This window comes from Cetorhinus maximus, chromosome 5 (assembly GCF_964194155.1).
Source record: "Cetorhinus maximus chromosome 5, sCetMax3.hap1.1, whole genome shotgun sequence".
Taxonomy (NCBI): domain Eukaryota; kingdom Metazoa; phylum Chordata; class Chondrichthyes; order Lamniformes; family Cetorhinidae; genus Cetorhinus; species Cetorhinus maximus.
In genome coordinates, this window is record NC_135883.1 from 14128225 (window position 1) to 14155961 (window position 27737).

The 27737-nt window shown below is 41.9% G+C and overlaps 1 protein-coding gene across 2 annotated transcripts in view; it reads right to left on the minus strand.

The window, feature by feature from the left end:
- Positions 1 to 1086: 1086 nt before the first annotated feature.
- The window catches only part of hs1bp3 (HCLS1 binding protein 3), a 124482-nt gene continuing 97831 nt past the window's right edge, over positions 1087 to 27737 (minus strand). For both annotated transcript variants that reach the window (XM_078541542.1, XM_078541541.1), the window contains exons 5-7: positions 18051 to 18199; positions 13505 to 13643; positions 1087 to 5959 (exon numbers count right to left, since the gene is read on the minus strand). In XM_078541542.1, the coding sequence (XP_078397668.1) occupies positions 5668 to 5959; positions 13505 to 13643; positions 18051 to 18199 (580 nt within the window). In that variant the 3' untranslated portion in view covers positions 1087 to 5667. The remainder of the gene's footprint in view (positions 5960 to 13504; positions 13644 to 18050; positions 18200 to 27737) is intronic.

Below are 27737 nucleotides of genomic sequence, written 5' to 3' on the forward strand. Positions count from 1 at the left end.
CCCAGTGATCCGATTCTCAATAGCGTGCAGCAGCTGGGCCTGTCTTTGCGCATGCCAACATTTCTTTTCATGAAATTCCATGCAAATACAGATTGAAATGCACTCCCCATAATGTATTCTCTGGCATAACTGATGGGGCTTGCTAACAGTAGCGAACTGTAATAGAATTTGAAGCAAGGCCTCCCTTGTGAAATCAGAGACTCTGCAGGATTAAGACTTCAAAAGCAAAATTGAAAAAAAGTGCTCACTCCCAAAATTCCATCTCAGAAGTATAATCCAAGAAAAACAAAAGCTGTGCAAAAAGTTTGCACTCTGAATAAACACTCACATTTTCACTAAATCACTGATTTAATTTTTGATTAGAAATGCTGGAGCTAATTTTCCCTTTTAACCACCTGGAGAGATCAGCTGTCCCTTATAGAGACTATGATTTTCATCTTAAATTGTTGATTCAGTATGGAGAGATTTTGCTTAAAATAACCAAATCTGGTCAAAAATAAATGCAGATAATAGGAGGAGAAAAAGCAAACTAAACCCATAAACATAGTTTAAAAAAATGGCATGCTATCCAAGGTTCTAAAGACATTTTCATTTATCTAATGCAAGCATATCATATATTAGATTCAATAATTTACAGTGTCCTAGTAAAGATTCACACATTTATACTTATTCACATATCTAGCTTTCCATACTTATTCAGATTCCTTGATAAGCATGCAGGGTTTGAAGTGCAATTTTGTCCGGGTGGCACTCTCACCACCCTATGGTTCATAGACGCCTAATTTCCTGAGCAGAACAAAGACTTTTTGCTGCTCATTAGAGTCTGGAAGGCTGTAGGAGACAGCTCTATCCTGTTATTTACTGCATGTGTGACGCCAGAGACCGAGAATCATGCTGCTAGCAAGCAACGCCAATTTACCTCTATACTACAGAATTACTGAAGAATTGCATTGTTGTGAGAGGTGAAGATTTCTAGTCAAGAGCTATATTTTTTTTAGAAACAGGCATGTACACCGTGAGACATTAATATTGTACTATACATCTACAACATTCTGTTTTTCCTAACAAACACAGAGACTCCACTGCTTTTTATTTATAATAGCCTTTATTAGTTGTATGTTTGCATCATCGCCTCAGAATTTGGCAGGAATAAAACAGAAATTTACAGACACAAGAATATCTCATGTGTGAAGCACAACTCTGATCAATGGCACTTCAGTGGTGGCGAGACAATTCTCTGCGGAAAAATTATAGTTTGTTTTTAAAGAGTCTTGCTAGCATATTACCATAATGTTGGTGGAACCCAAGGGAAAATAGCAAAGATCCATCATTTGCAAGTTTTGCCAGCCTGCCTCTTAAGGGGCTTAAATCTACCCACCCTCAGCCAAGCAAATACTGTATTTCTTGATTCCCAGTCTCTTTCAGGATCCACTGTAATACAAGGGGTTGGTACACTGAGTAAGAGGAGACAAACTAGCCTCCAGGTAGGCATGTGGGTCCTACTACTGGGCAGGGTGTGTGGATGAGGCAGGCCCCTCCCTTATGAAAGGCAAGTGCCAGGTTTTGCACTGGGGAGGTGCACCAATGACACACCTGTAGTTCTATGGTCACCTGCCAAGTGAGAACCTATTGAGTATTGGCAGCTATGTAGAGAGTGTCATTGGCAATTCTGACCCAGTCTTCATTTGACAACCAGACACATGCATTTTCCAGCCAGTCACTGAATAGTGATCATTGGGGGCTGATTGATGTTTCCACCTGAATGCATGACCAGGGAAGAAAACTGGCCCAGCTGAGAGAAGACAGCCAAATGTCCCTCTACAGCCTACAACATCATTGGAATAGTACAAAACATGCTTATAGCTTTCCAACAAACCTCCCATCTGGCAAACAATAAACAATGCTTCTGGTCACTTTGAAATGAAGTGTGGTTGGAGAAAATTCTCTTAGCTATAACATTTATTCTGAACTAGTCTTGTTTTAAACATCTCGTTAAGTTTTATGTACTTTCGTTTCCCCAAAGCAAAGCTTACAGGCATTAAATTATATACACAGGAAAGTCCAGACATGAGAGGGGGTTAGAAAAAAAGATATATGGACAATAGCTCAAAAATAAAGACTCAAATTTAAAAAAACCCCAGGAAGTAATTCCTGTTCTTAATTTTCCCCCTCTGTTATGTATAATCCTTCCACAATAATACCAGTTAGGTAGGGTATCCTTCTGAAGGGATTTACATTTACAAGTTTTACATCTCCATAACAGTTAATAGCAAATAGAAAAGTCACACAAGTCCTTCTGATAATTTTGTATTAATTCATTCTTGATTCTGTGATTTGATTCATGTGATTTGACTACAGCCCTCATTAAAAATGTTCTCATCAACATTAACAGTGAGCACAAATATTCCATTCTTTATGCCATACTCTTGTTCCATGGGTTATTCACTGAACACTTAAATGTCATCAGAACAGAATACTTTTGCTGTGCCTTTAAGTGGTGCAAAATTTAATCTGACAAAGATGCATTAGATTTTCAGTTACATTCAACAAAATTATCAGGTATTGCTACAATAAGGTCAGTGGATTAACTATATCACCACATACGCAGCAGCTCCCCACCCCACATCATCTAACTGGACTGCATACATTTATTTTTACATGAAATAGAATCCTCTCACTAAGTCATCACAACTGTCAGAAACATTTTTAAAAAACACAAACACTTACTGCACAAGTGCAGTCAATAGATATGCTAAGATTGGTGACTGGGAAAAGAGAGTTCCAAAAACATTTGCCTAGCTGCTCAACTTAACAAAACTGGCCATTTTTCTTTGGCTGTCTTTTTGACTGCACAAATCTAATGTCAGAAACTATCGGCACTGGTACAATATAAAAGCAGCTTTAGTTACTGTGCCTCCATCCACAGACAGCAGTCACTCAATTCTCAACCCACCTCCTGTTATGGCTAGGAGATAACAACAGGATATACTAATTTAGAAAGATCTTCTATGCTCCCTGTCTACATTCACACATAAGGAATGGCTCCATGGGCAAGGCAGTGCAGAAACTCTTACACCGTAAATCCATTGTCTGTCAGTGGGCTTGTGGAAAAAGGTGAGAAAGCTGCATTAAAACAGACAAAGGAGGCTTGACTACATCTCCTCTCACTATATTTATTCTGGTGTCCAGCAAGTAGTCTTTGACTGAGCAACTTTTGATCCTTGTAATCAGTAGTTGTGAAAAAAAACAGCTTGGTTGGCACATCATATTCTTCTGAATGTCAGTGCTTGAGATGATGTATTAACACTAAACATCACTTTCATATCCTAAAACTACAATTACTAAATGAATATCTCTTTACAGAAGCAAAGTTTAAACTATATGCAAAGGTTTGGAAACTAATGCGCCTTTTAAGAACATAAAGGGATTCATTACATTCGAGAAAAGCCTTTTTCATCCGTGACCGGTTTCCTTTCTTTTCTGAAGAATTGAATTTTTGCTCGGATACAAGCCCAGTCATCTCCTCACCCTATGTTCACGTGTGTGACATTGCAACAGTCCGTGGTGAAAAGGTGCGAGGGCCAATGGGGGAGGGAGGGGGCAGGAGAAGATGCGAGCGAGAGAGGGGACAAGAAGGAGGGCGAGCGAAACCTCTGCCTAACCCCCCTCTCAACTCAGATGGTGGGGGCAGATGCAATGCCCTTGCTGTCATCCAGCTGAAATCAGGTGACTCAGCACAGACCTAGAACAAAACAAGGAGCTTTGCTGCTCTGTAAAGCTTGCAATATTCCTATTTACCTTGACAGACAGACGATGATTTGTTAAGACTCCTGAACTGCCTTCTTACTGTCAACACTGAACAAGCTAACTGCCAACTTCTAATGCAATTATTAAATCAAAGTTCTATCATCATATACACAAACTCTTCCGGAAAATATTGTACACTTGGCAGTTAAGTAGAATACTAACACTGCTACTGTACTATATTATATATATATTACTATACTCACTTCATATAATTTCCTTGTAGTTGTAATTGAAGCTATATTACAATCAAAATCACAGTTGCTGCTGGTCAGAAATAATTAATAATAGGGGCACTGGTATATAACCACAGCTTTATCAAGCGATTTCCAGTCCCAGCCAGGTTTTCATCCCCAATGCTGCTCCCAGGTTTTAAATATAGCTGCTACTTGTTCACCATCTCTCCATTGCACAAAGAGCTGGCATCAAACATCGGTTATCATATCATCTCCCGCTGATTCAGCAATTGAATCCTCAACCTTTAAATTTATTGAAACACCGGCGGAGGTCAGTACAAACACCTGAGAAAAGCTAAATGCACTGCTCAGCCTCAAACATGGGCACAAACTGAGTGGGGAAATGTGCATAAAGGGCAGAGTGGAAACTGAAGTGGTGAGGAAAATTACAAACGGAAATTTTTGGAGGTAGAGGCAAAAGGGCAATGTATATATTTTACACTGATGTTAGTACTCCTATAGTCTTGCTGTATAGAATAGTTTGTTCACCTAAGAGAATGGACTGGCGATCCAAGATTAGAGCAATGTCTTAGCTACAGGCTCTCAGCATCAAACAGGTGCATAGATTTCCATGCTGCCAAACTACCATTTCTGGCCTTGATGCAAACCATCCCGAACTGGGAAATTCAGTACCCAATTGTTACTATATACACCAGATTGACACTCAGAACTGAAGATAATGCCAGGCAGCATGGGTGTTTATCGAGGCCTACTGACATATAGGTTCATACACAACTGCCTCCAGTCACAACACTCATGAGGGAAGATGCAATACCTGCTTTACAATCAAACTTTAGACAAATAGCTTGTAGAAACAATACATTAATAAATCAGAAAAGTAGATTTGCGTACGGTATTCAATACCAAGTGAAAACAGTGCATTCCTTTTGGATTTTGGTCAGTACTTCTAAGCCCTCAAGTATGGTACATATGGTATTGGTCAAAAAAAACATAGCGTGCCTTCTGGTGGTTCTGTAAAAGCAACCTTTGAGCAAGTGAGGCATAAAACCAAAAAGAAAACACTCTGGCTTATCACTTGAATGAACTTCTGAAAGGGATTAATTTGTAAGGACATATGGCACCAGGAATTTCTTGTAAGAACGAAGAAAGAAATGCATTGATTTGATGTATAAAATAGTCCACTCATGAGATCACCTTCATATGCCACACAGCTTTCTTCCTTTTGATTTACAATCCAGTTCAACATTTTTTTGGTGCCCCAGTTACGTATATTGTCTATTTAAATGTTTGATTTTCCCAATGCTCACCCAGGGCAATGGATGAACCTGGCCACCATGACCATGGATCTGGGAAAGAGAAAATTAGCAGGTATCTTGCCTCCAATTTTCTGATCCAAGCACTTGGTGGGTCAGGTGAGGAGGGGGAAACTGGACGGACTCAAAATTTACCCTCTTATTTTCTACCTCAGAAACTTCAACAGCTGAATGACTTTTGCCTCAGAAACGTAAAAATAACACTTTCAATTAAATCTCTACCATTCAAGTCTACGGGTGCAATTGAACAGTACTGAAAATTGTTTTAAAACATCTGGAGTTTATGGTGGCTTGCTGGTAGGTACCAAGATTACGATTTAAAGCAGTTGGTACAGTCTTGCTGGAGGATCTGTTCAAAACAGATCGAGTGTGTCACTACTCAATGCCTCATTCTCTTGAATGTATTTCAGAATATCCAGTTCATCCATGTCAGCCGCTGTGTTTTTAATGGAACCAGATTGTGCTGCAGGACTACTTCTCGTTTCAGATGACACGGTTGTCTTTTTAGGCACAACTGGCTTGGTTGGCACAGCTGGCTTGGTTGGCACAGCTGGCTTGGTTGGCACAGCTGGCTTGGTTGGCACCTTTGGTTTCGTTTTATTGCTGGCACTTAGCCTCAGTAATTTATCCAAGTCTTCTTCAACTCTGAAAATATTAACAGCACAAGGTACACATCATTAATGATAGTAACAATTGTTTGACACCAGTATATATTTATTAAAAACATGGTATGTACAACTTTCAACTACCACCTCTGTGATCAGAAATACTGAAGAGTATACAAGTCACTTAAATCATATATCACAGTTGGAACCGACCCAAGTTGGATCAACAACGTTTTAACAAAACTTATTTCCTTGTTCAAAAAAATGGAACAATGGCATGTGATCACCAGCCATTTATAAATGGGTGATTAGTAAGGGGATCTGGTGGCTTATGCAAATCATCTTTGGGAAGAGCAGTCAGGGAGGCGGGCCTGCGGGAGGTACATGGAGTGGGGAGAGAACAAATACAGCCCGGGGAGCACAGTCTACATCACTCACCTTCGGGAAGAGCAGTCGGAGAGGCAGACTTGTGAGCTGCTCGGAACCAGCACACGCTGCATTCAAAAGGAGTGTGTGAGAAAAACCAAATTGTGGCATCACAGGGAAGAAGCAATTTGATTGGCAGGAGAAGAAGCTAGCTGTGTGGTGAATATCTGGTGAATATCTAGTGAGTGTTTAAGGTTTAGAATAAAGTAGGAACTGTTCTTTTGGTAAGGTTAATTAAGTAGGACCAACTAAAATAGTTTTCTACTTGGCTTATTCCCAGAACAGCGAGAGTTCAGGAGATAAAACAGCGAGAGTGGAGAGACAGTCGGGAGATTGAAAACAGCGCTAGTCCAGAAACGTAAATTTCTAAACAAGCACAGGGAATGTAAGAATTTTTACGCACAGGAGAGGGAGCTGATTGAATAAGGGCGAAGAATTTGTATTTTCTACTAATCTCCAGTTTATCTCTCCAGTTCCTGCATCTACCCTGTCTAAAATTCTAACAGGACTAGACAGGGTAGATGCAGGAAGGATGTTCCTGATGGTGGGGGAGTCCAGAACCAGGGGTCACAGTCTGAGGTCTGAGGTAGACGATTTAGGACTGAGATGAGGAGAAATTTCTTCACCCAGAGAGTGGTGAGCCTGTGGAATTCGTTACCACAGAAAGTAGTTGAGGCCAAAACGTTGTATGTTTTCCAGAAGGAGTTAGATATAGCTCTTGGGGTGAAAGGAACAAAGGATATGGGGAGAATGCGGGAGCAGGCTATTGAGTTGGATGATCAGCCATGATCATAATGAATGGCGGAGCAGGCTCAAAGGGCCGAATGGCCTACTCCTGCTCCTAGTTTCTATGTTTCTATAGTTAATAGTACAAGAGTAAGGTTAAAGTAAGTAAAAGTAACCAAAGTTTAAGAAAGTGATTTAAAAGTTTAAGGTTAAGGCATGGCAGGACAGCTCAGCCAAGCGGAATGCCCATCCTGTGGCATGGTGGGGGTGGAGGGGGTCGTGGACACTTATCGTCACCCAGATGAGTCCATGTGCAGGAAGTGTCACCGGCTGCACAAGCTGGAGCTCCGTGTTTCAGAGATTGAGTAGCGCAGGGAGTCACTGAGGTGCATCCGTGAGGCAGAGAACCACGTGGATAGCACATTCAGAGAGGTGGTCACATGCAAGTTAGGGTCAAGCGGGCAGTTAGGGAATGGGTGAGCGGCAGGCAGTCGAAGAGAAACAGGCAGGTAGTGCAGGAGTCCCCAGAGGTCCTGCTCACTAACTGGATTTCCATTCTGGATATGGGTGAGGGCGATGGATCCTTGGAGGAGCGCAGCAACAGCCATGCCCGTGGCACCACGGGTGGCCCAGCTATACAGGAGGGGAGGAAGAAGAGCAGAAGGGCGGTACTGAGAGGGGATTCTTTAATTCGGGGAGCAGACAGGCGTTTCTGTGGTTGTCAACGTGACTCCAGGATGGTTTGTTGCCTCCCTGGTGTTGGGTTAAGGATGTCACAGAACGGCTGCGGGACATTCTTATGGGGGAGGGCAAACAGCCAGAGGTCGTGGTCCACATTGGTACTAACGACATAGGTAGGAAGGGGGATGTGGTCCTGCAATTGGAACTTAGGGAGCTAGATAGAAAATTAGCAAACAGGACCTCTAAAGTGGTAATCTCTGGATCACTCCCAGTGCCACGTGCAAGTGAGTACAGAAATAGGAAGATAAGACAGATGAATGCATGGCTGGAAAGATGGTGCAGGAGGGAGGGACACTGGGATTGGCTCTGGGGGAGACGGCACCTGTATAAGCTGGACAGGTTGCATCAGAATAGAGCCAGGACCGAGGTTCTTGCGGGTCATTTTGCTAGTGCTGTTGGGAAGGGTTTAAGCTAACCCAGCAGGGGTGTGGGAACAAGGAGAGAAGATTAGAAAGTAATACCAGGGTATATGGAACACTGGGAGAGGCAGACAGCACTGAAATAGAGAATAGTAAGTTAATAGATGGAGTCAAAATAAGGGAGCAAGTAATGAAGTCTAAATCGGGGTTACACTGCATCTATGTGAATGTACGAAGTATAGTTAATAAAATTGGGGAATTAAAGGCACAGATTGCCTTGTGGGATTATGATGTTGTGGCGATAATGGAGACCTGGCTTAAGGAAGGGCAGATCTGGGTGTTAAACATTCCTGGTTACAAGGTGTTCAGAAATGATAGGAAAAGGAAAAAAGGAGGAGGGGTGGTGTTTTTGGTTAAGGAGAGTATTGCAATACTGGAGAAAGAGGACGTGTCAGAGGACTCAAGGATAGAATTGATTTGGCTAGAGCTAAGGAATAAGAAGGGTGCGATTACATTGCTCGGTGTAATATACAGACCACCAGCTGGTGGGAAGAATATAGAGTAACAAATCTGCAAGGAAATTACAGAGAGGAGCAAACATCATAGTTATAATGGGGGACTTTAATTACCTGTATATAGACTGGGATAGTAGTAGTGTAAGAGGAAGTGAGGGACAAGCATTCCAAATTGTGTTCAGGAGAATTTCCTACAGCAGTATGTGTCCAGTCCAACAAGAAAGGAGGTACTGCTAGACCTGGTTCTTGGAAGTGAGGAGGGCCAAGTAGATCAAGTGACAGTGGGGGAACATTCAGGGGACAGTGATTGTTGTATCATAAGGTTTAGGTTGATGGTGGAAAATGTAATTGGTCAATCCATGTAAGAATAATCAGTTGGCAGAGAGCGGACTTCAATGGGGCAAGAACAGGGCTGGGCCAGATAGACTGGAACCAAAACAAAAACAAAAACAGAATTACCTGGAAAAACTCAGCAGGTCTGGCAGCATCGGTGGAGAAGAAAAGAGTTGACGTTTCGAGTCCAATGACCCTTCAACAGAACTGAGTGTAGTTAGGAGAGGGGTGAAATATAAGCTGGTTTAAGGTGGGGGGCGGGGGGAGAGAAGTTGAGGGTGGGGTGGTCGTTGGGACAAGCAAGCAGTGATAGGAGCAGAGAATCAAAAGATGTCACAGACAAAAGGATCAAAGAGGTGTTGAAGGTGGTGATATTATCTAAGAAAAGTGCTAATTAAGAATGCATGGCAGGACACTCAAGGTACAGCTCTCACCGTCCAAGGGCCCAAACACTCCTTTCAAGTGAAGCAGCATTTCACTTGCATTTCCCCTAACTTAAGTCTACTGCATTCATTGCTCCCAATGCGGTCTCCTCTACAATGGAGAGACCAAACGCAAACTGGGCGACCGCTTTGCAGAACACCTGCGGTCTGTCCGCAAGAAAGACCCAAACCTCCCTGTCGCTTGCCATTTTAACACTCCACCCTGCTCTCTTGCCCACATATCTGTCCTTGGCTTGCTGCATTGTTCCAGTGAAGCCCAACGCAAACTGGAGGAACAGCACCTCATCTTCCGACTAGGCACTTTACAGCCTTCCGGGCTGAATATTGAATTCAACAACTTTAGATCTTAAACTCCCTCCCCCCATCCCCACCCTGTTTCTTCCCCCTCCCTTTTGTTTTTTTCAATAATTTATATAGATTTTTCTTTTCCCACCTATTTCCATTATTTTTAAATCTAAAACTAATACCTTGTCAATCTTTCCACCCCACCCCCACTAGAGCTGTACCTTGAGTGTCCTGCCATCCATTCTTAATTAGCACATTCTCTTAGATAATATCACCACCTTCAACACCTCTTTGATCCTTTTGTCTGTGACATCTTTTGATTATCTGCTCCTATCACTGCTTGCTTGTCCCAACAACCACCCACCCTCAACTTCTCTCCCCCCGCCCCCCACCTTAAACCAGCTTATATTTCACCCCTCTCCTAACTACACTCAGTTCTGTTGAAGGGTCATTAGACTCGAAACGTCGACTCTTTTCTTCTCCGCCGATGCTGCCAGACTTGCTGAGTTTTTCCAGGTAATTCTGTTTTTGTTTTTGTTTTGGATTTCCAGCATCCGCAGTAGTTTTTTGTTTTAAGACTGGAACAAAAGGCTGGTGGGAAAAACAGTAGCTGAACAATGGGCTCCCTTCAAAGAGGAAATGGTTTGGGCACAGTCAAGGTATTTTCCCTCAAAAGGGAAGGGTAGGACAAACAAATCCAGAGCTCCCTGGATGACAAAGGAGATGGAAATTAAGTTAAAGAAGAAAAAGTGTGCTTACGACAGGTAACAGGCAGCAAATACAATTGAGAAACAAGCTGAATACAGAAGGTTCAGAAGGAATGTGAAAAAGCAAATACGAGAAGCAGAGTGACTATGACAAAAGACTGGCAGCTGACATAAAAGGAAATCTAAAGTGCTTTATAAGCGCATCAATAGTAAAAGGTTGGTAAAAGGAGTAGGGCCAGTTAGGGACCAAAAAGAGGATTTACACATGAGGCAAGCAGCATGGCTGAGGCATTAAATGAACACTTTGCATCTGTCTTTACCTACAAGACAGATGTTGCCCAGGCCATGGTGACAGAGGAGGAAACTCAGTCACTAGAAGGGTTTCAAATTGATAAGGAGGTGGCATTGGATAAGCTGTCAGTACTTAAAGTTGATAAGGCACCAGGACCGGATGAGATGCATCCAAGAATATTGAAGGAAGTGAGAGTGGAAATTGCAGAGGCACTGGCAATAATTTTTCAATGTTCTCTGGGTTCGGGGGAGGTGCCAGAAGATTGGAGAATTGCAAACATTACGCTCTTGTTCAAAGAAGGTTGTAAAGACCTGCCCTGCAATTACAGACCAGTCAGTTTAACTTCAGTGGTGGGGAAACTTCTAGAAACAATTATTCGGGATAGAATTAATAGTCACATGGAAAAAAGTGGATTGATTTGGTAGAGTCAGCGTGGATTTGTTAAAGGAAAATCGTGTCTAACTAACTTGCTGGAGTTTTTTGAAGAGGTAACAGAGATGGTTGACGAGGGCAAGGCCAGTGATGTGGTGCATATGGACTTCCAAAAGGCGTTTGATACAGTGCCACATAACAGACTTGTGAGGAAAGTTATAGGTCATAGAATAGATGGGACAGTAGCAACGTGGATACAAAATTGGCTAAGGGTTGGAAATAGAGAGTAATAGTTAACAGGTATTTTTCGGACAGGAAGAAGGTTTGTATTGGAGTTCCCCAGGGATCAGTATTGGGACCCTTGCTTTTCCTGATATATAGATCTTGGTGTGCAGGGGACAATTTCAAAGTTTGCGGACAACACAAAACTTGGCAGAATTGTGGACTAAGGAGGACAGAGTAGAACTTCAAAAGGACATTGACACATTGGTGGAGTGGGCAGATAGGTGGCAGATGAAGCTCAACGCTAGTTAGGCCAGCATTTATTGCCCATCCCTAATTGCCTCGGATCTTCTGTTGGTAGGCAACAGCACGGATTTTCCTGTTCTGTTGAAGGGTCATGAGGACTCGAAACGTCAACTTTGCTCTTTTCCGCCGATGCTGCCTGACCTGCTGAGTTTTTCCAGGTATTTCTGTTTTTGTTACAGATTTTTCTACTTTGTTTTTTTTGTCTTAACCTCTCTAAACTACTAACCCCTTGGCAACCCACCTCTTCATTTTAAGTGTCATAAAACCTCATTAAAAATGCATGCACACAAACAGGGCCCCATAATTGTTGGCTCCATCTCACAAAAACTCTAAATTGAAACCAAACCTGGGTTTCGCCTTTCTTAACACACAAATAAAAAATAATAAAGTTAAAGCTATATCTTGTTCCTAACACCCACAAATGCAAATATAACTTAACTAAAACTATCTCTAGTTCCTAACAGCGAGTTAACAAAATAATGAATACATTTCTATTTGGATTTGAAAGAAATAGCAAAATCTCAGTGTGGCACAGAAGATATGTAAATTACTGAGTGAAGCTGTAAAAAGTAGGCAAATTATTTACACTAAAATGTTTTGGTTTGTGAAATTCATCGTGGAGCACAATGTACTTGACATACTGGGAGTTTCAACTAGCGCAGGAAGCAGATTTCCTGTAGAAATCAGTATACCACATCTAGTATTTCACTTTTTAAATTACTGTTTCCATTTTTGTAGTGACTCTGACCCCAGATTCAAAACTGAAGTTATATATAGCCAGTGTAGGGAGTGGGGGGAGGGAGGGGGGGAGAGGGGAGGGGGGAGGGGAGGAGAGGGAGAGGGGAGGGGGGTAGGGAGAGGAGGGGGGAGGGAGGGGGGGAGAGGGGAGAGGGGAGGGGAGGAGAGGGAGAGGGGAGGGGGGTAGGGAGGGGAGGGGGGAGGGAGGGGAGGGGGGTAGGGAGAGGAGGGGGAGGGAGAGGAGGGGGAAGAGGGGGGGAGGGAGAGGATGGGGGAAGGGGGGGGAGGGGGGGAGAGGGAGGGGGAGGGAGGGGGGAGGCCATGTCGGAAAGGGAGGCAGCCCCCTTTCTTCCCACCGGAGGCCTGATTAGGGCGGCCAGCTGGGCTTCCCTCCTTCTCTGACCAGTAATTGGCCAATTAAGGGCCTCAACTTGGGCAAATGCGAGCAGGCCTCCCTAGGCCTCGTCCATGTACCCCCCACCCTTCCCCCGTAAAATTGTAGACAGGTTGGGGGCAGGCAGGATGGTGGCGTGAAGACAACCTGGGTAAATGAATGCCCCCACCTCCCCATGTGCAAACACACTGGCAGTGGCCTGTAAAATTCTGCCCCCTATAGTCTATCTAAAATAAAGCAACTTTAACAAATTGACCTCAACTCACCGAAGTGTTTTTCAGTATGCTTACAGTCAACTTGATACTGGGTCCAGCTTGGATCACAAAGGACCCTTTTATTTTATTTATTGGTTCATAGGATGTGGGTGTTGCTGGCCAGGCCAACATTTATTGCCCATGCCTAATTGCCCTTGAGAAGGTGGCAAGTCACCTTCTTGAACTGCTGCAGTCCATGTGGTGTAGGTATACCCACAGTGCTGTTAGGAAGGGAGTTCCATGATTTTGATCCTAATGTAACATCCCTAGGCTACAGGATCATCGAATTAGGTATTGGGCAGTCTGACCAGTGGAAGACACTGTAACTACTTATGGGAGTGACCACCACTGCTGTCCCCGGGAATATCAAAGGAAGATCCAAAATTTGTAACAATTTGTAAATTGCAAAGAATTTGTCATAAAATCCTATTCACTTGCAAGAGCCGTGCGTATCTTGTTAACTAATAAATACCTGAATAATTCTTCAGTGTCCTCATCAAGTTTTACATTTATAGCTCCACCTTTAAGATCATAGGCAGCTGGAAGTAATAAAGGATCACCTCTTTGGATAGTTTCACCCAAGTCTGGGTCCTCAAATAATTTGAAAGCAGCTACAGAAAGAGAGTTCATGTTAATGGATAAGCTATCACTTCGCAATATGCATTTTGTATGTTACAATTTGGCCAGTACTTGAATTTCCTGCTTCTGGTCAATATGATAGTTTCCATTGGCAAGCATGTACTGCCTATGACCCAAAACTTGATCCTATTTGCAAAGTGCCCTCAGTAAATTATGAACCTGTCATTATGAAACATACTGGAAAAGGTAAAACTCATTTCTGCAACTAGTGACCTTTCCAAAATGGTGGAAAATAATGTTATCAAACCATATGGTTTAGGCCATCGATTACTAATTAATTGCATAAAGAGAGAGAAGCAAAAGTATATGGTTCAGTTAGTACAAATGAATACATTAATGGCAGTTGCTTTCTCATCAGCGCAGAACAGTTTTAAAATGAAGTATTGAAGCTGTAGTAGGTCTTGTAATCTTGGACTAAGTATCTGTAAAATAAAAAGTTTTAATGTCAGAAAGACATTGGCCTTAAAGAGAGTTTGCCTTAAATGTACAAGGTGATACAGGAAGAAGGGGATTAAAGAATGTGGGCACACAGCTAGTCTATAAACTTCTCTTCCCTCCATGTAAAACTGAACAAATTGCAGGGTGAAAAACAGAATTCAATCACAATTTCTTTTAAAAGTTCACAATTTGAAAAGTCTATTCACCAGCCAGGGATGGCCACCTTCAACCAGATTATAATAAACTTGAAGAGGTTTTGTGTATCTGCTAATTTGCTTTACACATGGTGAGAAAGGTACATATTGCCAAATGTGTCTTCAAAACGTACTCCTCATGTGCAGGCATATTTTAACAGCAGTGCAAGTAGAGTCCGCTTAACAGATTGCAGACTTTTTTCTGGAAATAAAGAATTGAAGGTAAATACCACGGTAACATGTACAAATAGGTTTTGATCAAACATACGGGTGAAGCCTAGGATAACAGTGCCAGTTTGATTCAGTAGCGGCACTCTTACCCAAGTCAGGAGGTCGAAGGTTCAGATCCAATTTTAGGGGTTTAAGCTCATAACCTAGGTTTACAGCTCAATGCAGTTCGGGGGAATACTGCATTGTTAAGGTTAATGGATAAGATGTTAAACAGATTTTCCATCTGCCTTTTCAGATGGATTAAAAAAAAAAGAACTCATGTTATTATTCAAAGGAGCAGAGGAGTTTTTCTAGTCAATATTTATCCCTCAACTAACACCAAAATAGCAAATTCTGGATGCGAGACTTTGCTAAGTACAAAGTTGGCTGCTACATTTGCCTACGTGACAGTGACTACATTCAAAAAATAATTTAACTTAACTGTGGGATGTTCAGAAGATAAGAGGAGAAAGAAATTGTTCCTTGTTCTGCCCATTTTTCCGACAGGAAACGGGTACAATCGGTCCACCTTCAGAGCTGAATGATGCACGCATTGATCTGTCCCCGCCATATTTACAAAGGTATATGTGCAGATGTTTTGGGTGGTCGTCTAAAATGGCCATCAACATATGCGAGGGGCCTTATTGCCTCTGCTAGCATCCCTTGGCTAAACTGGAGTGCCTGCCTCAAGGACAGTGTGTGTCAGGCCTGCTCCCTCAGGTTTTCCTGTCATGGATGCAGCACAGCGTTACATTTCAGGCTTGTATTGTGGATCGAGAACCTTTTTCCAGCTGCCCGTCACTCTCAAAGGCTGCCAGTGATCTGTAATTGGCATTCTTCCCATTGTCCTTCCACCACCCCTCACCACCACTGCTGCTTCCCCAGCCACAGGAAGATGTACTGCAGAGTTACTGCCAGTGAGGCAATTAATAGCCCAGAATGGACCTTGTGAAATGAGCATGCTGCCTCTTGAGGCACAACCAATGTCAGCAGTTCATTTGCATTAACAAAATGAGACCAGAGGGCCCAACTTCAGGTGACCCTCAGGCCTCTCAATTAAAGTATTCACTGTCTGTAGTTGTTATTGTACCTGAAAAAGGGCCCTAATCAATTTCTATCCCAAAATACCCCATACAATACTTCCAAACCTCCAAGTTAAAAGCTGGAAACTCTGTTGGTGGATAAAACCTCAGGAATGAATTACATTACAGATGCTTGTCCAGGTTTAGTATCAATAACACAGTTAGCAAATTGTCATGCTACGTCTTATTTTTATACCCAAGAAATTATAAGCTGTAAATTATGTAATCAATGAAATCTGCATCATATATATTTTATATATATATCTCTATATCACACACATGTATGTATATATAAAACCTTGCACTATAAATTATAAAAGCAAAGAAACAAAATCTAGATAAAGTTGGTGAATGCTCTGATAATTATCCAAGATAATTTGATGATATAAGAAACCTGGTTTCTGGATGAGCTGCTCCTGTAATATAGATCATCCAGTGAAGCCTTAATTAAGCTGACAAATATTTCTATGCAGTCATTATACAAATTACTGGTAATCTCAGTGGATAAATGTTGTTGAACCAAATTCAAATAAAACAAGTTAACACCTGCATTAAAATAGCACAGTTGTGCGTTGTACATATTCACTTCTGCTCTCCACCAGGATGCCTGCAGGCCTTCCACTACTTCCATGAACGGAAGCCCAACCAATCCTCATCCACCATCACCCACCTCCACCTGGCTGAAATATTGGTGTTTTTTCACACTGGAAAATTTCTCCTTTAATTCCACTCACTGCCTTCAAATATAAGGTGTCACTATGGGAGCCAATATCATCCTAGTGCTTTTACCTCCTCGCTTTCTGCTGTCCATGACCTAACAGTCCTTCCAGGTGAAACAGCGAATTACTTGTATTTATTTCAATTTAGCATACTCTATTTGCTGCTCACAATGCTGTTTCCTCTACGTTGGTCTGACTTTGCTGAGCACATCTGTTCAGTCCACAAGCATGAACCTGAGCTTACAGTCACTTGCCATTTTAATTCTCTGCCCTATTCTGACGGTGGTCTCAAACACAGTTCCAAACAGCACTTTGAATTCAGAACTTCACATCCTTCTGGACTCAGAGTTCCAACAATTTCAGGTCATAACCACTGCTCCCATTTTTTACAGACAGCCAGCTCTGGTAATGATTCTGATGTTGCAATTTACTAGTCCCATCTTTTAATTCTTTACTTGTCCCATTACCATCCTTTTTCAATTGCACCATCATCCCTTTTGTCACTTAAATCACTCCTGTCTTCCAACCCAATTACAGACCTTTCCTTCATTCTTTCCTCCCCTTCCCCATTTCACTGCCCCTCTACTTGCGTATACATTGCTGAATCTAACTCCTGAGAAACTTGAAATGTGAACTGTATCCCTCTCTCCAAGGTGCTATCTGACCTGCTGAGTTTCTCCCCAACTTTCTATTTTTATTTCAGATTTCCAGCAATCACAGTTAATTTGGTTTCAAATACTTTTTAAAAATTCATTCACGGGATGTGGGCTTCGCTGGCTGGGCCAGCATTTATTGCCCATCCCTAGTTGCCCTTGAGAAGGTGGTGGTGAGCTGCCTTCTTGAACTGCTGCAGTCCATGTGGTATAGGTACACCCACAGTGCTGTTGGAAATGAGTTCCAGGATTTTGGCCCTTGTCTAAATATGGGTGGGATATTGAAGGAACGGCGATATATTTCCAAGTCAGGATGATGAGTGAGTTGGAGGGGAACTCCCAGGTGGTGGTGTTCCCATCTATCTGCTGCCCTTGTCCTTCTAGGTGGTAGGTCGTGGGTTTGGAAGGTGCTGTCTAAGGAGCCTTGGTGAATTCCTGTACAAATTCTTAAACATTCATCTGATACTGCCGACTGTAATTGGTGGACAATGGAGGCTGAAGTGATATTCTATATCAACCAGTAAAATAAACCACTGTATAACTTTTTGTCGTAATCACACAGCAAATAAGCATGACTTAACTGAGTGAAGAATAGAAAAGCAGAATATTATTTAAATGGAGAGAAACTGCAGAATGCTAAAGTACAGAGGGATCTGGGTGTCCTTGTACATGAATCACAAATGTCAGCATGGCAGTATGGCAGGTAATTAGGAAGGCAATGTTGGCTTTTATTGCAAGGGGGAATAGAGTATAAAAGTAAGGAAGTCTTTCTCCAGCTGTACATGGCATGATGAGACCACATCTGGAGTACTGTGCACAGTTTTGATCTCCTTACTTATAATTGCAGCAGAACCAGTTCCGGGGAGGTTCACTAGGCTGATTCCGGAGATGAATGGATTGTCTTATGAGGAAAGGTGGATCAGGTTGGGCCTATACTCATAGAAGAATGAGAGGTGGTCTTCTTTTAATGTATAAGATTCTGAGGGGGCTTGACAGGGTAGATGCTGCGAGGATGTTTCCCTCTTGTGTGAGAACCTAGAACTCAGGGGCACACTGGCTGTTAGCTTCTAAGTCAATACTCACCATCTTTGAAAGAGGATTTTTGAGTGGCTGGTTTGGTGAAACCTTTCACTGGTTCAAAAAGGCCAACATCATCATCCGCTTCCTCATCAAAAAGTGTGTACTTCAGTTTAGTATCCTGGTTAGAGGACTCGGTATTCTTCAATCTACAGCTGAAAACAAATATAAGGAATGTAAAGGAATCAAGTCATTAAGGGAAAAGGCCCCCAAAATTTAAACATGTTAATGCCTTTACAAAGTTTAATTTTTTAACATAAAGCAGTCTGCTAACTGTAACATCGCCAAAGGAGTCCTAACTGAATGAGGCTAACCAGCTGTTTTAAAAAGACTAATTTTTTATCCAACTATTAGCAAAGTGGGATTTTTAAATCCACATGAAGTAATACACAGTGATTATAGTTCATAAGCCATTCCAAATGTATAAATTCACTGGCTGCAGCAGTTGCTATTATTAATACCTACATTCATTATTAGGTTATGTTATCACCAATTTTAAAACTTCTGTCCCCGAAATATTTTCAGGAACATATTACCTTTTCTGTATTTTTAAAAATTTCTATTTTTGGGTCTTTATGCTCAGTCTGTATCTATTTTAAAAAAGCATTGTGCATTGAAACCATGTGGTGATTGTGCAAGTCGTACATTTGATGCATACAATTCTACTTTATTGGGAAGGGATGGGGAGAGGAGCCAAGGCGATTTAAAAATTGAACCAATTTATTTTTAGTTTCAGGTTCAGCTGAGTCAGACACAAGAAACCCTGCCCATCAAAAGTCCTCCTGGGTTGAGTCATTTTCCTTGTCTAATTATGGGTGGGATACTGCTACTAGCTTATTTCTTCCTCTTAAGTCATCTGCTTTCTCTTAAGTGTTATATGCTGGGGGAGGCGGGGGGAGGCGGGAGGGTGGAGGGTAGGGAGGATCTGACCAGGTGTCCAAGAAAAAGTCTCGGAATGGTGATTTGCCCCAATCCAGATAGAGGAGGACAGCATCTCAGTGCAGGACTCCCTCAGTACCACACATTGAAATGTCAGCCGAGAGTGCGTCCTCAAGCCTCTGGAGTGGAGTTTAAATCCACGACCTTCTGACTCAGAGTGAGACTTGTACCAGTGAGCCATGCTGGTCATTAGCGATATCAAAAAGCCTGACTCCTTATATACTGGAGCATTATTTCTTAATTTTTGTTATAAAATTAATATCGCAACCTAAATAACAACTGGCTATTTAAAATTAAAGTTATTAATAAAATCTTCTGCTCCTAGGAGGATCGTCAATACTCATGGGTTGAGCATTGGATATACAATTGCATATTTCTGTCAACTGCAGTCTCCCATTTCATGTTCTATTTCAGCTATTGGAACAGTGACAAATGGGCTAGACTCGCCATCACATCTGGAGCTCCTTGTCAATTTGAGGGATTCTCAAGTAATTTATTTTTTCAAAATGTGGATTTAATAAGCGTGGAGAGGGTGAAATAGATTCGACATACCCAGGGTGAAACAAAAAAAGCAGCACAAGAAAAAATAACAGAATGAGAAAAAGACCAATTAACCCATCAGAACTCACCAAACCAGTACTCCAATTTGCCTAGCCTAATGTTCAATTCATTTTGAAATCCCGCCAAATGTTCATCACGGAATAAGAACATGACTCCAAACGTCTTTGGGCCTGGAAAGGAGCAGTGTCACATAACCCAGGCCTGATTGGAGCGAGTATTAGCTTTGGGGCCAGGTTTACTAGATGTAAACACTTTCCCTGCATATCATCCTGCCACAACTCTTCCCCCACCCAGTTCGGACATCAGAACAAGAGGGGTCTTCTCCTCTGAAAATGAGCCAAATATGACTCAAAACATTGACTCTGTTTCTCTCTCCATAGATGCTGCCAAATTTGCTGAGTATTTCTAGCACCTTGTGTTATTTCTGATTTCCAGCATCTGCAGTATTTTGCTTTTTTCTAAGAAGTGGACTAGTTTGATATCACCCAGGAATTACAGCAGTTATACTGTCTTTGTCCTCAACACAACTGTGGCTATCACCCCACACAGAGAGGGGTCCACAATGTTGATTTTGGCTACTGCCAAACACAAACGACGACCTCATCCCGATATGGGCTGAGCTCAGGGTCACTACAGATTCATGGGCAGAAGACACACCCCACACTCGCAGCACTGGGGCAGCACTGAAGACTCATTTTTCCTCAATATCTATTTGAATTTTGTTTTTTCGCTCATGTATGATCTCTTGTGCTGCTAGCTTGATTCATCCTGGAGTGAGGTTCCAGGTTTGCTTTGTTTACATCATTTAATATTTTACCAAGGATCTCTTGTTTCTAAAAATTTAGAGCTCAAGCTTCTCAAATCTTTCCTTCTAGTTCATCCTTTTTATATTTTGAATCATTAAGAGTCGTTTTCTTTTATGCACCTTCTCCAGGGCATACAACACACCACCTTGAAACACCATTCGGTGGTGACTTGCATTATAGAATGCCTTTGACTTGGAAAACCTCCCAAGGTGCTTCACAGGGATGTAATTAAACAAAAATAGACACTGAGACAAAGGAGATATTAGGTCCATCTAAAGCTTGATCAAAATAGGGTTTTAAAAGGAGAGTGTTATAAAGGAGGTGAATGTTGTGAGGTTGTTTGATGTCTCACTATAAGGTCTGGTAGGACATAAACCATTTATTAGTAACTCATAACTATCTCTATCTCTCTCTCTCTCTCTCTCTCTCTATATATATATATGTCTATCTATCTATGTCTATCTATCTATGTCTATCTATCTATGTCTATCTATCTATGTCTATCTATCTATGTCTATCTATCTATGTCTATCTATCTATGTCTATATATATATCCGCAAGGTACTGCCATGCATATGTGCTGTTTCCATGCAGGCTTCTTCCAGACTCTACTACACACAGTCGACCATCATGTGACCCTCCAATCATACCATGGGCGGTACTGCTCGCCAGTCCCACAGAAGCACTTGCTCTGCCCCAACACCCTTATAACTACACCTCCTCCCCCCCGCCCCCCCCCCCCCCCCCCCAAGTCTTTACCCAAATGTATTTACAATATAATCTTTACTTGCTACCCCTTCTACCCTCAAGTCTCTGACTTTATAAATTCAGACGGTCTGGAGGCTTGACAATTCTTCAAGGTCGCATTCTGTCGCATTTGGAGGAATGGCAGTGACTTTTCCGCTTTGGCATTGAAATTGTATCACACTGTTTCCAGTACTTGGTTGACTCCATTTGATTTGCTTTTTGCGCTCCTTCAAGTTGCATTTCTCTTTATCAACAGCCTGTCTGCTTTGTTCGAACACTGTGGGTCTGTCCCATTCCTTCCAAAGGCAACGTTCACTCCATTCATTCCTACAGTGGACTCGGGTTTCCTTTTCCCACGGGGTCCGCCATGTTCTTCCTGGAAGTTGGCGTTTCACAAATGGAACTTTCATTTCCACTTGTTTCACAATTTCAGCCAAATATTTGTTTACTCTCTTATTTTTCAATCCTTTTTCAAGCTTGTGAATCTTTTCATTCAGCTCAACAATTACTCTGGTGAGTTCAGTGGTCTTTGTTTCAGAGTTATCTGCTATTAAAGTCTGGATTTGCTCTTCCATAGTGCGCATCTCATCTGTCATGTTTTGCAGATTGGATCAAAGTTGAACAATTTCATTGCTCTTTTCACGATGCTTACTAGATACTTCTGATACTTGAAATTCATCTCGCTCTAATTTTTCATGAGCAAACTCACCTTCTGTCAGTGAAATTTGGTTTTCTACACTGAACAGTTTTTCCTCAGAAGAGCCTAATTCTTGTGTGCTATCTTTCAAGCTCACATTCTTTAATTTTACTTCTGCCAGTTATTTCTGAGACTCTTCACGCTCCTTTGTGAGAACTTCTGCTTTTGCATACAACTATTCAACTTTTTCTTTACATTCTAGGTTCTCAATTTTCATTTCAGCTATTTCATTTTTCAACAATTTAAAAGTTTTTTTCGTACGTTTGAGACATCCAGCGCTTTTTCTTCTAGTTCCTGGAGCTTCAGCATCAGGTTTACATTTTCCGATCTTGTTTTTTGTCTTTTCTTTACTTTGTCTGCATCACAGCTTCGTTCTTGTCCTTCATTTTAGTTTCACTGTTCGTCAGGTCCGTTTCCAGCGAAGTCTTAAACTGTTTCAGTTCTGTAATTGTGCTACTCATGGCTTTATTATCTGCTCGCAGTTTGAAAAGTTCTATGGCTTTTCCTTTAATGCCTCCTCTTTTCCATTCAGCTGCTTCTTCAGCTCTTCAATCTATTTCTTGTACCTCATGGTCTCCTCCTGGAATACTGAACATTGCTGAGACTTCTCTGCCAACTGGTTTTTCAGTTCGGTCAGAGTGAAATTAAATTCCTTTTGATTCTCTTTGTAATTTTCAAGGGGAATAAACTTTGACGTAAGGGATCCTTGTAGCTTGTGAAGGTCCTTCAATAGGTTTTCTTTTTATTTGCAAAGCTCAATTGCTTCGTCTTGAGTTTTCTTGTAATTCAGCAGAGTCTCCTCAAGTTTCTAATGCTGTTTTTCCATTCTGCTGTTCAAGACAGTCTTCATTTTTTCATGTTGGCAAGGGTTATGTATTCCTTTCGCATTTGATCTTGAAGGACATTTAGCTGTTCTTTCAACTGTGTTTGTTTTTCTGCTGACATTTGCCAGCTCATGCTGTGCTTCAGTGTATTACTTTGTCACTGCTGATAGCTCAAACACTACTTTTGCTGCACTAGTATTCAACATTTTTTCCGGCTCATGTTTTTCCAGGAATTCATATTGGATTCTTTACAGGGTCTTTCAGGGCAGTGACTTCTTTGAGTATCTTTTCTGCCTGCTATTGTACTTGGTTGTACTTCTGGTTGAGTTGTTCCAACTCAGCTTTGATATAACCATTTTTATGTGGAATAGCTTCATTTTCTTTTTGCAGGTTTTGTTTCTTTTGGGATACCTCAGATAGCTTTCCTTCATTCACAGACAGCTGCTCACTCCGCACTGCTGTTGCAGTTTGGGTAATATTTTCAAAAACTCAATTCTTGAGCCTTTTGGCTGCTTCTCAGTCTCTTCTATTTTCTGTACTAAACTCTTCGGCTCGTCACAGAATCTTTACAGAGCAAAAGGAGGCCATTCGGCCCATTGAGTCTGCACTGGTTCACAGAAAGAGCATTCTACCTAATCCCACTCCCCTGCCGTAACCTTGCACATTCTTTCTTTTCAGATAGCAATCCAATTCCCTTTTGAATGTCTCAATCGAACCTGTCTCCACCGCCCTTTCAGGAAGTTTGTTCCAGACTCCAGCCACTCTCTAGATAAAAATACTTTTTCTCACATCACTTCTACTCCTTTTGCAAATTATTTTGAACCTGTGCCCTCTAGTTCTTGATGTTCTCTTGAGTGAGAACAGTTTCTCACTATTTACCCGACCCATACCCCTCAGGATCTTGAATACCTCTATCAAGTCTCCTCTCAGCCTGATCCAACCTCTCCAATCTATCCTCATAGCTACAGTTATTTATCCCTGGAATCGTTCTTGTGAATCTCATCTGTACTCTCTCCAATGCTTCACATCCTTCCTCAAGTATGGTGCCCAGGACTGGACGCAGTACCCCAGAAGAGGCCTAACTAGTGTCTTACACAAGTTTAACATGACTTCCTTACTCTTGTACTCAATACCCCTATTAATAAAACCTAGGATACCATATGCTTTATTAACTGCTTTCTCAACATGCCCTGTCACCTTCAATGACTTATGTACAATACACCGAGGTCCCGTTCTTCCTCCACCTCCTTTAGAGTTTCTTCCTTTATTTTATGCTGTCTCACCATATCTTCCTGCTAAAATGAATCACCTCACACTTCTCTGCATTGAACTTCATCTGCCATTTGTCTGCCCAATCCACCAATACGTCTAAGTCCTTTTGAGCTCACAATGCTTCCAATCTTCGTATTATCCGCAAATTTTGAATTCATGCCCTGCACACCACAGTCTGGGTCATTAAAGATAATCAGGAAGAGTAAAGGTCCCAATACTGACCCCTGGGGAACTCCACTACAAACCTTCCTCCAATCTGAAAAACAACCATTTATCACTACTCTCTTGTCTCCTGTCACTCGGCCAATTTCTTATCCAACTGCCTATTTCCTCAAGACTATTTAGAGAGGTAAACAAGAAACAGTGTATCTGAAACTTACTCTGCTCACAATTATGATCGCTTTTCATTCACTAGTAACCATTCTGTTTTCTACTACATAGTGAATTTTCTATCTAATTTAATCACTCCCTCCTTCTCCCATCCTATAAGCTCTCTCTTGTCTCCTTAGAAATACCAAATGGAGTTGTCAGCTCCTCTAGTTCCATTGTGGAAAGTTATGTACAAGCTGTTTTAGGCATGGTGTGGTCGTCTGCTTTTAATCGCACAGCTATTTTCATTCAAAGTCACTTCATGGATGATGCAGTTTCCTTTAATGGGCCAGATCTTTTTTACCATGAACATAACGGTGAGGCTAATGACAACTGCCATTATTTATACATAAAGGTTATAGAAATTTCAGGCAGGGAGCAAGTGCACAGTGAAATAAGAATACCCAAAAAGTTGATGTACAAGTTGTGCTATTGTTAACTTTGTGAAAAAGAGTTTCTGCTGCCTGCCTCACCATGAACGGGTGTTGAATGTGAAAAGCTGGTGCATTTGCATGGTAGATGTAAAGTAAACTTGCCACAGATATTGATCACTAGTAATAACAAATTTAAGTACCTTTTAACCATTGATAATTGTTAATTATTACCAATCAAGCTCTTTGACATTGAAAATTAATACATGTGTTTCTCATTCCTTCTTGAATTTTTTTGGTGAGATTTTAAAATATCAAAATTTTGGGCGAAATTTTAAAAATGTCATTTCTAAATTTCTTATTTTTCCTTTGTCATTTTTTCTCTTTCTCTCTCTCACACATACACAATCCAATCTTACCTTTGCCACCTTAATTTGCTTTCTGTCCCTGATTTGACACTGAACTCACCTACTTTAATTTACCCTCATTCTTAATCCTTTCACTGTTTATTTTCCAATCCATAAATCTCACTGGTTAAGGATGTACCCTGTCCACTCAGCTCCCAAAGATCCCATTTCTCTCGTTGCCCTGTTATCAGCTCAAAGGCATGCCAACTCTTACAATCTTATTGCGAGAGACATGAGTCAGGTAAGTGTCCTCGGCCCAACCATCTTCAGCTGCTTCATCAATGACCTTCCTTCCATCATAAGGTCAGAAGTGGAGATGTTCGCTGATGATTGCACAACGTTCAGCACCATTCGCAACTCCTCGGATACTGAAGCAGTCCATGTCCATATGCAGCAAGACCTGAACAACATTCAGGCTCGGGCTGATAAATGGCAAGTAATATTCACACCACACAGGTGTCAAGCAATGATCATCTTCATCTGGAGAGAACCTAGCCATCGCCCCTTGAGATTCAATGGCATTACCATTGCTGAATCCCCCACTATCACATCGTGGGGATTACCACTGACCAGAAACTGAACTAGATCAGCCATAGAAATACTGTGCTTCCTACAAAAGCAGGTCAGTGGCTGGGAATTCTGCGGCAAGTAACTCAGCTCCTGACTGCCCAAAGCCTGTCCACCATCTACAAGTTACAAGTTAGGAATGTGATGGAATACTCTCCACTTGCCTGGATGAGTGTAGCTCCAACAGCACTCAAGAAGCTTGGCAACGTCCAGGACAAAGCAGCCTACTTGATTAGAACCCCATCCACCACCTCCAACATTCACTCCCTAATCACTGATGCACAGTGGCAACAGTGTATGTCACCTACAAGATGCACTGCAGCAACTCACCAAGGTTCCTTTGACAGCACCTTCCAAACCCGTGGCTTCCACCATTTAGAAGGACAAGGGCAGCAGACAAATGGGAACACCACCAATTGCAAGCTCCCTCCAAGCCACTCACTATCCTAACTTGGAACTATACCACTGTTCCTTCACTATCACTAACAGCACTGTGGGTGTACCTCCAGCATAGGGATTGCAGCGGTTCAAGAAGGCAGCTCACCACCACCTTCTCAAAGGCAATTAGACATGGTCAATAAATGCTGGCCTAACCAGCGTTAAAAAAAAATTCTCAGCAATATCAACTCTCTCCCACAATTGGGTTTCAAAGTCTAGCGATTTTTCAAAAATGCAGGTAAGATTGAAATGATCTTTCTTGCCCTGCAATATGCACTGCTCAAAGACAATTGATGGCCTTGCCTTCACACACACCTCCTGTCCCTGATTGTCACTTTAACAACAACCGGCAGGCACCTTGCTACTACTCTCTTCAAACATGCCTATGTCAAATTTCTGAGGTGGAGGCTAAACCAAAGACCAGGGTCTGGTTTCGTTCATTGGGACAGGATTGCTTGTCAGTATGTGCATGTGTGGTCGTCATGCTCCTGGGGAGGGTCAAACCTACGCAAGAACAGAAACAAAAAGGGGCCTTTGTGCTTGGTAAACAGTAGTCCCAGTTTTCCCAAGGCTACACGTCCCAATGATTTAATTTTACTTGGGGCTGGGGGTGCAGGGGGAGGTAAGGGGATGTGGAAGGGCTGTATTTTCTTTGACTCAGAACAAATCCAGAAAGAGAACAAATTGTTTGCAAATGTCATACACTGCTTCTTGAAGTCAGTGTCAAACTTGAGCTCTTAGAGACCTGCAGTAACTGAGGAGCAGTCTGGATTTAAAGAGTGATTACTGAGCAAACAATTTACAGTGGCAGATCAGAAAGCAGGGCGTGTCTCGCTTACTGCTTACCTCGTTAATCATAGGGTCAAATAAAAGAATAGCATTACTGTGCTGCTGATTTATGTTGTCGCTTAAAGGGACACTGCACCAAGGGGTATTGGCAGGTCAAATCATGGAGTACTGAAGGAAACCATTCAGCCCCTCTGGCCTTTGCTGACTCTCAGAGTTACAAATTAGGCCCACTCCCCTACTCTTTCCCCATTGTCCTGCAAAGCTTTCCCCTTCAAGTACTTATCCAATTCACTGTTATTACTGAATCGTCTTATGACGAAGCAATGGAGCCTGTCCTCCTGCCTTATGACACAGTGTGTTGGGGCCTGCCCTACTGCTCTACTTAAGAATGCGATTCATCAACACAGGGGAATGATTGAAACCCACTGAGGCTGAAGTGTTCCACTTTTCCTGCTTTAGATGTAATTTGGGAACATAAATCTGCTCAGACAGCAGAGTTTTTCACGTGCAAGAAGTCGAGAGTTATTTGGTGCAACTGATTAGGTGTTAGTCACTTACCTTTGGAACCTCGGGTTTAGTACAGCCTAGGTACAAGGCCTTGGGACTCCAAGAGCCCCTCTTCCTAGTCAGGATAGGCTATCATCACAAGGTTTGTAGCACTTGGCAATTGAACTCTGTTGGCTGGTGTGGGAAATGATGGGGAGCACAGCAGGAATACCAGGTAGGACATTGTTTCAGAAGTTCTGTGCAAAGCATTTTCAGATGCAGTAGTAGTTTTTTTGTAAAGAACGCTCTAACCTGTTAACCTAATATTAAATAAGGCACTAGTGAAGCTTATAAACTGACAATCTATGTTTTTATATTTGGAAAAAAATAGCAACTCATGACCTCATGGTTTTTTAAGGG